Raw genomic sequence first — 12,008 nt, forward strand, 5'->3', positions numbered from 1 at the left:
TCATAGGTTAGGTTTGCATTTGACTGGATTTTGTCGGAATTTTGACTTTCCTAGATGACTTATTTTTCAGTCGTCTGGTGGAAAATTGAAATATCAATATTTTATTAAAACCCGACGACTATCTCAAGTCGCTCCAGCCAGAGCGACCTACCGGAGCGACGCTATGAACTCGCTCGCCCTATACGCTTCGTAGCGACCTCCTAGAGCGACAAGGCGAAGTCGCTCCAGCTCCTAGAGCGACCTCACCACAGCGACGTCTTCAGAGCGACACAGCCAGGTCGCTCGCGAGGAACGACCCGGGAGCGACCTCTCGCAGCGACGTGCCGAGGTCGCTCCACATCTATTTGTTTGGCGAATTCATGATTTCTCAAGGGCCTTTTGGTCATTTCATTATGCACGTTTTTATTTCTGAAAACCTATGTTTTAAGGATTTTTGGTAAGCCACCAAAAAACAATCTCTTTTTCGAGAGAAGAACTAGTGAAAACTTCTTTTGATTCAGATTTGATTGCTCTCGTCTTGTGTTCTTGTTGATTTTTTATCTATTTCTCTACATGATTAATCTGAAATCCACCATGGGTTTAAGAGGAATCATGGAGATTAATGAGTAATCACCTTTTTGAATTCATGGGTTAGGGAGATTAAGGGTGATTAGGTTAGTTCTAGAATGTTTTAGTGTAGATCATTCTTGTTCCTTGCTAGTAGAGTATTAATAATGCATCTTCTGAGTTAGCCACTCAAAAGTTGATCTTTAGGCATTTCCCACCCACAAGGTGTTTGATGAAATGCCTGAGACAACTCTCCTAAGCTTTTAACATACTTTACCAAAGACATTTGTTGTTAAAGGTGTTAAGATAGCCAATAGACTTGTTAGTAATGATTGCTTTCATATTATTCAACCAAAGACATTTGATGTTTGAGGTATGTTAGTAAATGAACATTCATCTAGGCATAGAGTTTGTTTAAGATTGTGTCTAAGCTTAAGGTTGATAGTTTGATTGATCGTTTGCCATCCTTAGTTCAAAATTTGATCACCCAAGGTCCAATCCCTATACCCATGAGTTCTCTTTTCCCTTAGTAAAGAAAGTCATTTCATTTATTATTAATCATTAGTTTAGAAACCTCTTAAATCATTGGTTGCACTTAGATTAAGTGAGTACTTGCATTCTCAGTACTTGAAATCCCTCAGAACTGGTTCGACAATCACTATACTACAATATTTGTCTTAGGAGCCTTGAAAACTCCTAACATCAACGACTGAAATGTAAGTCGTCCAGGAAAGTCAAACTTCTAAAATAATCCAGTGAAATGCAAAACTAACCTATGACGACAGAAATGTAAGTCGTCTAGCTTTTTTGGAGTTTTTTTTTTAACCAAACAAAAGTAGACGACTTATTTTTCAGTCGTCTTAGATAAAAGATTTCAAAGTCAATTGCAAAAATATCCTCTGCGTTGACCAGATGACTTATATTTTAGTCGTCTGGAAGACTTAGATTGAAGTCATCCGCGTCGATCTTTAATATACTTTCGTTTTCTTTGTTCTATGTTTGCTAATGTGTTTTATTTTGACTTTTTCAGATGATGCGTCAGTTACATGCAGTGTATGGAGAATGGTTGTTGAAAGATGGATGTTGTAATTTTGTGGTTGATCATTTCAAAGGAGCGAGAATGTTATTTTTGAGTGAAGGTTCGACACATGCTGATCATGGTGCAATGGCTCAAGAAGATTATAACCTGGACATGAACACAGGGTCTGTGGAGTTAACCTACTCATTACAACAGATGGCTCCAGACCTTCCTCCTATTCATGTTACAAGTGATAGACAAGTTCGGAACTTGCTCGAGATAAATAAAACGCATGAAGTACGTATGGCTGTAGACGACTTACATGAAAATATTCTGGTCAATGCAGAGACTTACTTGGAAGTAGTCTCAAATTGTTATATGTTTTGACTAGTTACTATTGTTTGTTTCCATCTCCTAAGTATTATTGTTATAGACACTAATGATAATTATTGTTATGAGTTGGAAGAAGGGTTAAAATGCTTCTTAAAATGTTGTATCAATCTGAAGCTACCAACATTCTTGTTTATTAAGATGAGAAGAAGGCCATTGGAGTTTATTATTGCATATGGGAGATCCAAAGATAAGAGAAAGGCTATTGAAGTCTATTATTTCATTGATTTGTAAATGTGTAAACACATTGTTAACACATGTATTACATCTTGGGAAACATTATTACTGATTTTACAAAAAAATCACAACTAAAAGAGTAGACATGCATGCAAATCACAAAACATACCACAAACAAAACTATTATAGATCATTCCTCTACAAAGACAAGCATGAACTCCACTTGATATGGAAGAAGACTTCGTCAGAAGACTTCCAGAAAGTCCAGACGGAAGTCGTGTGGAAGACTTCCTGGAAGTCGTGTGGAAGACTTCCTGGAAGTCGTCTAGCGCATTATATTTTAAACGACAAATAGGTAAGTCGCCCTAGAAATCTTCCAGATCTGAAAAACTTGCATATCAAATCCAGATCTGAAAAACCTGCATATCAAAAAATGGTCAAATGGCTTAAAAACAGAGAAAATAAGTGGAAGATTAGATAAATCTACCTTTATAGAACACACACAAATACATATCTAAAATCAATAGATCTACCTTTAAATGAGTGGAAGATGAGAACCATCTGATTAAAAACCTGCAAAAAAAAAGATAGATTAGTGAGAAAAACATGATACAAAACTGAAAAATTCATATAAAGTTTGGTGTTTTCAAGTCAAAGAGGTTAGAGTGGGTTTGGAGAGTTTTAGTTTGACAAAAAAGTAAGACTTTTGTACAACAGGAAGCTACCAAATGAAGAAAAATCAGACATAAAAACTTACCAAAATGCTCAGATCTGTTATGAAAGGGAGACTTCGTTAGAAGACTTCCAAGAAGTCCAGACGACTTCTTGGAAGACTTCCTGGAAGTCGTCTGCAAGACTTCCTGGAAGTCGTCTGCAAGACTTCCTGGAAGTCGTCTGCAAGACTTCCTGGAAGTCGTCTAGCGCATTATATTTTAGACGACTAATAGGTAAGCCGTCCCAGAAGTCTTCCAGATCTGAAAAACCTGCATATCCAAATCCAGATCTGAAAAACCTGCATATCTAAAAACGTTCAAATGACTTAAAAATAGAGAAAATGAGTGGAAGATTAGATAAATCTACTTTTATATAACACACAAAAATACATATCTAAAATTGATAGATCTACCTTTAAATGAGTGGAAGATGAAAATCATGTGATGAAAAACCTGCAAAAACAAGATAAATTAGTGAGAAAGACATGAAACAAAAACAATAAATTGATATAAAGCTTAGTGTTTATAAGTTCAAAGAGATTAGAGAGAGGTTGAAGAGTTTTAGAATGATGAACATTACATTTTTGTTGCAGCCATTTGAGAGTGGGAGAGAGAATGCGTAGTTTTTTCTTTATTTAAGGAGACAAAAAATCCAATTAAGTTAAAATATTTTTGATTGGACGACTTCCTAAGTCGCCCAGAAGACTTTAATATTTTTAGCGGAAAATTAAAATATTTTTAGCGGGAAACTAAAATAAAGGACTTTCCGGACGACTTACAAGTAAGTTGTTTAGTTTAAATAATTTAAGCGGGAAAATAATTTTTAAAACATTTTAGGGCAAATCTCCAAAATAGCACATTTCTAAGTTTATGTCAAAAAAATAACCCTCAAAAACTAAAATGGCCAAAATAGCATTTTATTGTTCGAAAAATTGAAATTTTTTTTTATTTTTCAAAATTTGAAATCTTATCCCAAAACCCCACTCCCCAACTCTAAACCCTAAAACCTAAACTCTAAACCCTAAGCCCTAAGCTCTAAACCCTAAACCCTAAATCTTAAACCCTAAACCCTAAATCCTAAACCCCACCCCTTAACTCTAAACCCTAAACCCTAAACCCCACCCCTAAACCTCACCCCTAAACTCTAAACTCTAAACCCTAAACCCTAAACCCTAAATCCTAAACCCCACCCCTTAACTCTAAACCCTAATGTCTAAATTAATTTACCATTGGGGTATAATTGTATATTTATCTCTTTTGATAAAACATTAAGTGCTATTTTGATCATTTTTATTCTTATTGGCTATATTTGTGACAAAAACTTTTTTAGTGCTATCCTAGTCATTTTCTCAAAATTTTAGGCGGGAATATGTAAGTCGTCCAGCTAAAATTATTCACCAGACATAACCTCTAAACTTAATTAACTAACTAAACACTTCATAAAACCAAATTAAACTTCAAAAGTGTTTACTATACACAAAAATAAACACTTACAGGTAAAAATTTTTTTAAAAAAATATGTTCAAGTTTTCCAAAATCTAACTCTAAGAATACATAAAATATTACAACATATGTTGCCAAACTCTAGACCAAAGAATACCATGATTCACTACCTACACTCATCTATGTCGAAAACACTTCATTTTTGTTATATTTTAATTTATATCACTTAAAACCGTTTATAATTACATGATTTTAATTTTTCGCTTATAAAAATATTTTTTTAAAAATTTATAAATTATTTTTAAGATCAGCTACACCAGAAGACTTACTTGCAAGTCGTCTAGAAGACTTCTAGCATCTCAGACGACTCAGACGACTTACAGGGGATATATTCGTAAAAATGGCTTCTGTTTTTTTGTTTGGTCACAAGGGGCTGGCTGTATTTTCATAAGGCTTTTAGTTTAGTTTTGCATTTGATTCAAGTTTGGGTATAGTTTGTATTTAAAATCAAGTTGTGAGTCATATTTGGCAAATTCTCCTTAAGAAAATTGTTCAATTTTGTATGTATCACTATTATTTTTTTTTTAATTTGAAAGAAATAAATATATAATCATGATATACGATTTAGAAAATAAATAAAATATATATCTACTTTATAATAAAATGATAGAAAAGAGGTAATACAAATTCATTAAAATCAAATTTCATAAGTCAATGTATATAATTCGGGTCGACGATCTATTTCCCCACGAGAACTATCATATAGCATCAGATCCCCATCGAAGTATGTCCTCGTCCTAAATGTCCATGATTTAAAAATTATAAACTTAATTCTCCACAAATTATTATTGGGAGATGAATTTGTGTAGAGTTTTTGACTTTTAAGAATTGATAGATTTTTAAACGTGACTTATGAAATTTGATCATAACTTTTTTAGATTGGAATAGATTTTCGTGAATTTGTATTATCTCTTCTTTCTTAAACAAAATATTATTACCTCTTTTCAATTATTCATTTTGTAAAGTAAATATATAATTTATATATTTTCTAAATCATATAGCCTGATTATTTTTTTTCTTTTAAATTAAAAAAAATAATAATAGCGATACATACAAAATTGGACAATTTTATTAAATAACTATTTTTAAGTTTTTGTCACAAAAAGAACATTCAAAGAGGAAAATGACTAAAAAATATTAAAAGGTCAAAAAACTATTTTACCCTTTGCTTTATAGATATATAAGTAATTAAAAAATGTTTCTTTTATAATTTCGGATTACATGTTTTCAAATTCGGAATTTTATATAATTTTAATAAAAAAATCAATTTTTTCAAAATATTTTTTTTGAATTTTCTTTTTAAAATTTGAAAATGCTTTTTGAAACTTGTTTTTCAAAAAATTATAATAAAATTTGTTAATATTTCAAAATGTAATTATTAATATTTATATTCAAAAATGATAATATTTATAAAAATAATTATATGTTTTAAAAATGTAAAAGTATATAAATGTAATGAATTATAGTTTTGGACATATATGAATTAAAGGTGCAATAGATATTTGGTAGAATAATTATTTTGTTATTCTGTAAATTCTCGCCCCCTCAACGGCTCTCGCCCCCTCAACGGCGACTACGGTACGGACATTGTACAGCTCCGTCATGGCGAGGTCTTTGCTTCTGATGAGTGCAGATCCGAGAACCCCCTGAACCACTGATTCCTCCTGTGTGCTACTCTTTACCAGTTTCTGGAGAGCTTATAATAGATCTGCAATGTCTGTCCATCAAACTCTTGACAACTCTTATCCTTTCATTGTTGCAACTATACTAGAATCTTAGATCTTCCTCTCCTTATCTAGATCCAAGCTCCTAGAAAGGACGTCTCTTTGGTGTGCGGCTTCTGGTTTCTTCTTTGGTCTTTCTGTGATAACTTTGTCACAAGTTCTTGTCTCTGCATGTTCTCTCAAGTCCGCTCTCGAGCTTTCTCAAAACGATGTCTGCAACGCGCGTCTCAAATCTACATGGGAACTCAACACAAGAACAGGATGAAGAAGATGATGACCTTGTCATCTTACCAAACGTCGATAACTCTCAGCTGATTGCTCAATTCAAACTCAATCTGGTAGGGAGAATCTTCAACACGGAACGGCGCAACGTCGAGGCTCTCATCTCTCCACTCCCTCGACCTAACATTTGGGATGTGGAAGGAAAGGTAAGAGGTCTGGATCTAGGCAACCACAGATTCCAGTTTGATTTTGAGTCAGAGGCTGACCTCGTTAAAGTCTTAAACAAGAGGCCATGCCATTTCAACAAATGGGCTTTTGCTTTGGAACGGTGGATTCCTCATGTCGGCGACACCTTTCCTAATACCATGACTTTCTGGATCTGTGTCAGCGGCATCCCAACACACTTCTGGATGGATCCTATTTTCGATTCTCTGGGCAAAAGGCTTGGCAATGTGGGGCTTATTGATGCTAGAGCTGCTAAAGTCCAAGTTGAAATAAACATGGATCGCCCTCTTAGATTTGCCCTCCGCGCCCAGCTGTCCACAGGTGAGATCGTCCCGGTAAAGCTTGTTTACTCTAACCTCCACCGCTACTGCAGGCACTGTCGCCATGTTTCTCATGAGGTGGAGTCTTGCCCACAACTCTCTGAAGCTGAAAGAACAGAGAAAAGCTAATGACTGGAGGAAGATAGGGACCATCCAAATTTTAACAGAGTTGATGCTCAAAGAAAGGGAGAAACCTCTAAGCGCTCATTACCTCAACCATTCAAGGACAGACGCAATGGGGAGGACACTCACGAGGACACCCGAGATAGCGTTTGGAAACGCATTGACTCTCGGCATGATCCACGAGTTGACCCTCGCCCTCCAAATATGATCACCGACATGATAGCAAACATGTTGATCGTCAAAGGGATCCACCTATCCATGACTCCTATAATAAACGAAGATATGATGAGTCTTTTATCTCAAGTAAACAAAGGGAGGCATCACGCAGGGAGAGAGACAAAGGAAAGGACAGAGAAATCTCACCTAGAAAGACCGACAATCAGAGCCCATTCCCGCTGCTGTACCAGCAAGACAAGCTACGATTTCTCCAGAACTCACCGGAGACAGACCCTTCAGGCTAAACCTCCAAAAGAAAGCCTCCACAGACCTGAAACTAAAAAAAAAAAATTTAGATGAAGGTGAGGTTTCAGATGAGGGAAGTTCTGCTAGGAAAAGCTTAAACTTTGAAGCTCCTTCACACCCACCTTCTGTCGATCTACCTATCACACTTGCCAAAGATTCATCAATCAAGGAAACCTTCTAAAAGTTGGTATGAGATGACACTAGAAGAGGAGGGTTCTATGACTGAAGAAGCGATGAACTCAAAAGCGCCCCCACAGACTTTAAACAACAGTACCTTACCACTCACTGAGAGACTCCTGGAAGAAGAAGACTGGTTGGATGATGGGAATGACTTTGCGGATGTATATGGCAATGATTTTGGAGAAGAAGATATTGATTTGATGGAGGAGGATGATCTACTTGGCGAGGAGCTACGGATTGAGAACGAGAAGCACCTCCAAATCAACGATTCTAGAATCAAAAGGGCTGATGGAGGAGCAACTCTAGAAATCACAGACGGCTCTGGCTCGGGCAAGGTGGTTGAATCCACTGTCGACTCAAAGAACAAGACTCCTACGAAAGGGACAAGTTCTTCATCAGATCGTTTTTCAGGTTCTTCGGCGTCGATGAAGAAGAAAAGAGGGTCGCGTAGTCGTTCGACCTTTGGAGTTTCACTAAGACAACGTAAACTCAAAGTTGGGCTTGGCTCTCCAAAATCCCTCACAACAGGCACTGGGCCAAATGGATCAAAACTAAAACAGCCAGGCCCATCTCTCTCAGCTAATCAGAGAAAAGCCCAAGAGGTAGTATTACCAAAGAACACCAACTCTAAAATGGCAAGCGAAAGGCCACCGAAAGTCCCGTGATGAATACTATTGCTTGGAATTGTCAAGGAGCTGGAGCTCCATTGACAAAGGAACATCTTCAAGAACTTCATCACTGTTTTCTACCTAGGTTTTTATTTTTATCGGAGACAATAACAATCGATCTTTTTTGCAAGATGTGCAAGGTTCTTATGGTTATGATCGAGTCTACACCGTCGATCCAGTGGTCGCAGTGGTGGTTTAGCTCTTATTTATATGGATGATCCTGTTGTTTCTATTTTGTATGCGGATGAGCACATGATTGATATTGAATCTACTTTTGAAGGACATGTTATTTATATGACATTTTTTTATGGTGATCCGGTTATAAGAAATCGTGATTTGGTTTGGGAGCGACTAACACGAATGAGTTTAAACCGGAGCCAAGCTTGGTTTATGATTGGTGACTTCAACGAGATTACGGGAAAGCATGAAAAGAGAGGAGGAAGGAGGAGACCGGAAAATTCTTTCCTCCCTTTCTGCACCATGCTGGATAATTGTGGGATGCTTGCTTTTCCATATAAGGGAAACTCGTTTTCGTGGGAGGGAAGGAGACGATCCGGAAAAGTCAAATGTAAATTAGACAGAGCCGTGGCGAATGAAGAATGGCACTCACTCTTCCCGGCCACAAATGTGGAGTTCTTACAGCTTTGGGGATCAGATCACCGACCAGTGTTAGCATGTATACAATCCGTATACAGAAGATCGAAGAAGAGTTCTAGATTTGACAAAAGATGTATGGGGAAACCCGGATTTAAGGAGGCAATTGTTTCAGGTTGGGGCCCTTTCAGTGAAACCCATGATATGGACTTTCACCATAAAGTAGCCTCTTGCCGACGAAACATAATTTCTTGGCGAAAGAACAATCCGACAAATTCAGCAAGACTTATTGAAGAGCTGAAAAATAAAATTGATGTAGCCCAGGAAGATGACCATATTACTTTGGATGAGCTAGAAGATCTACGACGTCAACTTATCACCGCTTTCAGGGAAGAGGACGAGTACTGGCAACAAAAAAGTAGAACACAATGGCATCGAGCCGGTGATAGAAATATAAAATTCCATCATGGTATCACAAAGCAAAGACGAGCTAGGAATCAGGTCATTTGTATCAAGGACAAAGAGGGCAGGATGGTAGAGAGCGATCGTGGAATAGAAACGGTGGCTGTCGAACATTTCCAAGATCTCTTCTCTACCTCTATACCTACAGATATGGACGCCTCTTTGTGCTTCATAAAAAATAAAGTTTCAGCTTCAACAAATGACACTCTGACAGCAGAACCGACGGAGCAAGAAATCAAAAAAGCTTTATTTGATATTAACCCGGATAAATCTCCAGGCCCAGATGGTATGACGAGTAGACATTTTCAGAGATTTTGGCATGTTATGCAAAGAGATATCATCAGACTAGTGAAAGACTTCTTCAATGGTGGGAACTTTGACCCGAGACTGAATCAGACCAACATTTGCTTGATCCCAAAGAAGGAAAGACCGAGAGAAATGAAGGAGTTCAGACGTATTAGCATCTGTAACGTTAGTTACAAGATCATATCGAAACTGCTATCTAAAAGACTTAAGAGAGTTCTCCCTGAGCTGATTTCAGGGACTCAATCTGCCTTTGTGGCAAGACGGTTGATCACAGATAATATTTTACTTGCGCAAGAGAACTTCCACGCCCTCCGGACAAACACCAGAGCTAGAGAAGAATTTATGGCTATCAAGACGGACATGAGCAAAGCGTACAACAGGGTGGAATGGAGTTTTATCCGGACCTTGATGCTACGTTTGGGGTTTGCAGAAAAGTTGGTTGATCTTCTTATGTTTTATGTTACATCGGTCTCATATCAAGTGATCATTAATGGAGAACCCAGGGGCAAAATTATACCCACGAGAGGTTTGAGGCAGAGAGACCCATTATCCCCGTTCCTTTTCATTTTGTGCACTGAAGCTCTGATCTCCCTCCTTAAAGGAGCGGAGGATGAGAAGCGCATCTTAGGACTACGTGTCGCTCGGGCCAGCCCCCGGATATCTCACCTTCTCTTTGCAGACGACAGCCTATTTTCTGTAAAGCAGAAGTGACACAGTGCAAGAAAATTTTAGACATCTTGGACTCATATAGAAAAGCTTTGGGACATCAACTAAATGCGACAAAATCCTCCATCATTTTTGGAAATAAGGTCGACCAAAACATAAATCAGAATATAAAAGGCGTTCTTGGGATTCATACTGAAGGTGGGATGGGCAAATACCTCGGACTCCCGGAGCAAATTTGTGGCTCTAAGATGAAAGTTTTCTGTTACGTACAAGACCGTATCAATGGATGTGTCACCTCGTGGTCGGCTAGATTACTCTCGAAAGGGGGTAAAGAGGTTCAAATAAAATTTGTGGCGCAAGCTGTGCCGACATACAGTATGTCGTGCTACTTGATTCCACAAGACATTGTGGAGAAACTAAAGAGTGATATCTCAAACTTTTGGTGGAGCTCGAGCCAAAACAATCTAGGGTTACACTGGATTGCATGGGACAAGATATGCGTTCCACATGATCAAGGTGGACTTGGCTTTTTGGACTTACATGACTTTAATATTGCCCTATTAGCAAAACAACTTTGGAGATTGATCCAGTTTCCAAACTCTCTGCTTGCCCGAGTCTTGAGAGGACGGTACTATAATCGATCAAGCCCCTTGGAAGATCGGAAGGTCTACTCACCCTCATATGGCTGGCGTAGTATTATGGCAGCAAAACCACTCCTCAAATCGGGCATACGAAAGACTATTGGAGCAGGACAAAACACATGTGTTTGGTCCGAGCCTTGGATCCCGGACATTGAGGCTCGCCCGCCGAGACCATCTGATCGAATTACTCATTGACACCAAAAACTCCTTGTCCACTCCTTCATTAAGCGTGATAGAAGGGATTGGGATACTAACCTGTTACTAGACTACTTTCATCCTGAGGATATCCCGTTAATACTCAAACTACGAGCAAGTAATACATGGTCTATGGATGGGTACGCGTGGAACTTTACAAAGTCGGGCGTTTACTCGGTAAAATCAGGATATCAATGTTTACAGAAGACTAAATTGTGTGATGACGAAGCCCAGATTGTACAACCGAGTATCACTGGTTTACAGAGCCATGTGTGGAGTATCCCCGCCCCTAGGAAGATGAAACACTTTATGTGGCAAGCTTTGACAGGATGTATTGCTACAGCCGAAATACTTGCCTATAGACACTTGGGCACCAATAGGAGCTGTCCTAGATGCGGTGACCCTGAGAAAACCATTAATCACCTCCTCTTTGAATGCCCCCCGGCTCTCCAGGTGTGGGCTTTATCGGACTATCCGTCCCTTCCGGGTTACTTCCCGAGTACTTTTGTTTATCAAAACATGAACTTCCTTTTTTGGAAGAAGTGAAACGTGACCTCTATGGAACCACTTATTGAGACTTTTCCATGGATCTTATGGTACATTTAGAAGGCTCGCAATGATAAATTTTTCGATGGTAAGGATATCTCACCATTGGATACCCTCCAGCTAGCTAGCTTCCCTTGAAGCTGAATGTTGGAGGAAAGCGAATTTACTTGAGGAGGGTGAAGAAGAGGAGCAACATCCTGCTCCGTCGCTGGTTTCGACTCTTCCTGTGGACTCCCAACGTCCGACATGCTAGATCGATGCATCATGGATCGATAATAGCACGGTTAGTGGCTTAGGGTGGTTCTACAATGGTCAAATGGGAGTCGA

The 12,008-nt window shown here is 38.3% G+C and overlaps 2 protein-coding genes across 2 annotated transcripts; both read left to right on the top strand.

Moving 5' to 3' along the window:
• Positions 1-5,762: 5,762 nt before the first annotated feature.
• On the top strand, positions 5,763-7,966 carry LOC125587501. Its single transcript, XM_048758128.1, has one exon. It carries the CDS (start codon positions 6,281-6,283, stop codon positions 6,965-6,967), a length of 687 nt encoding a protein of 228 aa, XP_048614085.1. The 5' UTR covers positions 5,763-6,280; the 3' UTR covers positions 6,968-7,966.
• A 2,536-nt stretch (positions 7,967-10,502) lies between these two features.
• Positions 10,503-11,135, top strand: LOC125587048 (uncharacterized mitochondrial protein AtMg00310-like). Its single transcript, XM_048757167.1, has one exon. It carries the CDS (start codon positions 10,503-10,505, stop codon positions 11,133-11,135), a length of 633 nt encoding a protein of 210 aa, XP_048613124.1.
• Positions 11,136-12,008: the final 873 nt, after the last annotated feature.

Source organism: Brassica napus, chromosome C5 (assembly GCF_020379485.1).
Source record: "Brassica napus cultivar Da-Ae chromosome C5, Da-Ae, whole genome shotgun sequence".
Taxonomy (NCBI): Eukaryota; Viridiplantae; Streptophyta; class Magnoliopsida; order Brassicales; family Brassicaceae; genus Brassica; species Brassica napus.

What these genes read in the sequence shown, in the direction of transcription:
- LOC125587501 (XM_048758128.1), top strand. Translation starts at nt 6,281, where the DNA reads ATGTCTGCAACGCGCGTCTCAAATCTACATGGGAACTCAACACAAGAA.
- LOC125587048 (XM_048757167.1), top strand. Translation starts at nt 10,503, where the DNA reads ATGGGCAAATACCTCGGACTCCCGGAGCAAATTTGTGGCTCTAAGATG.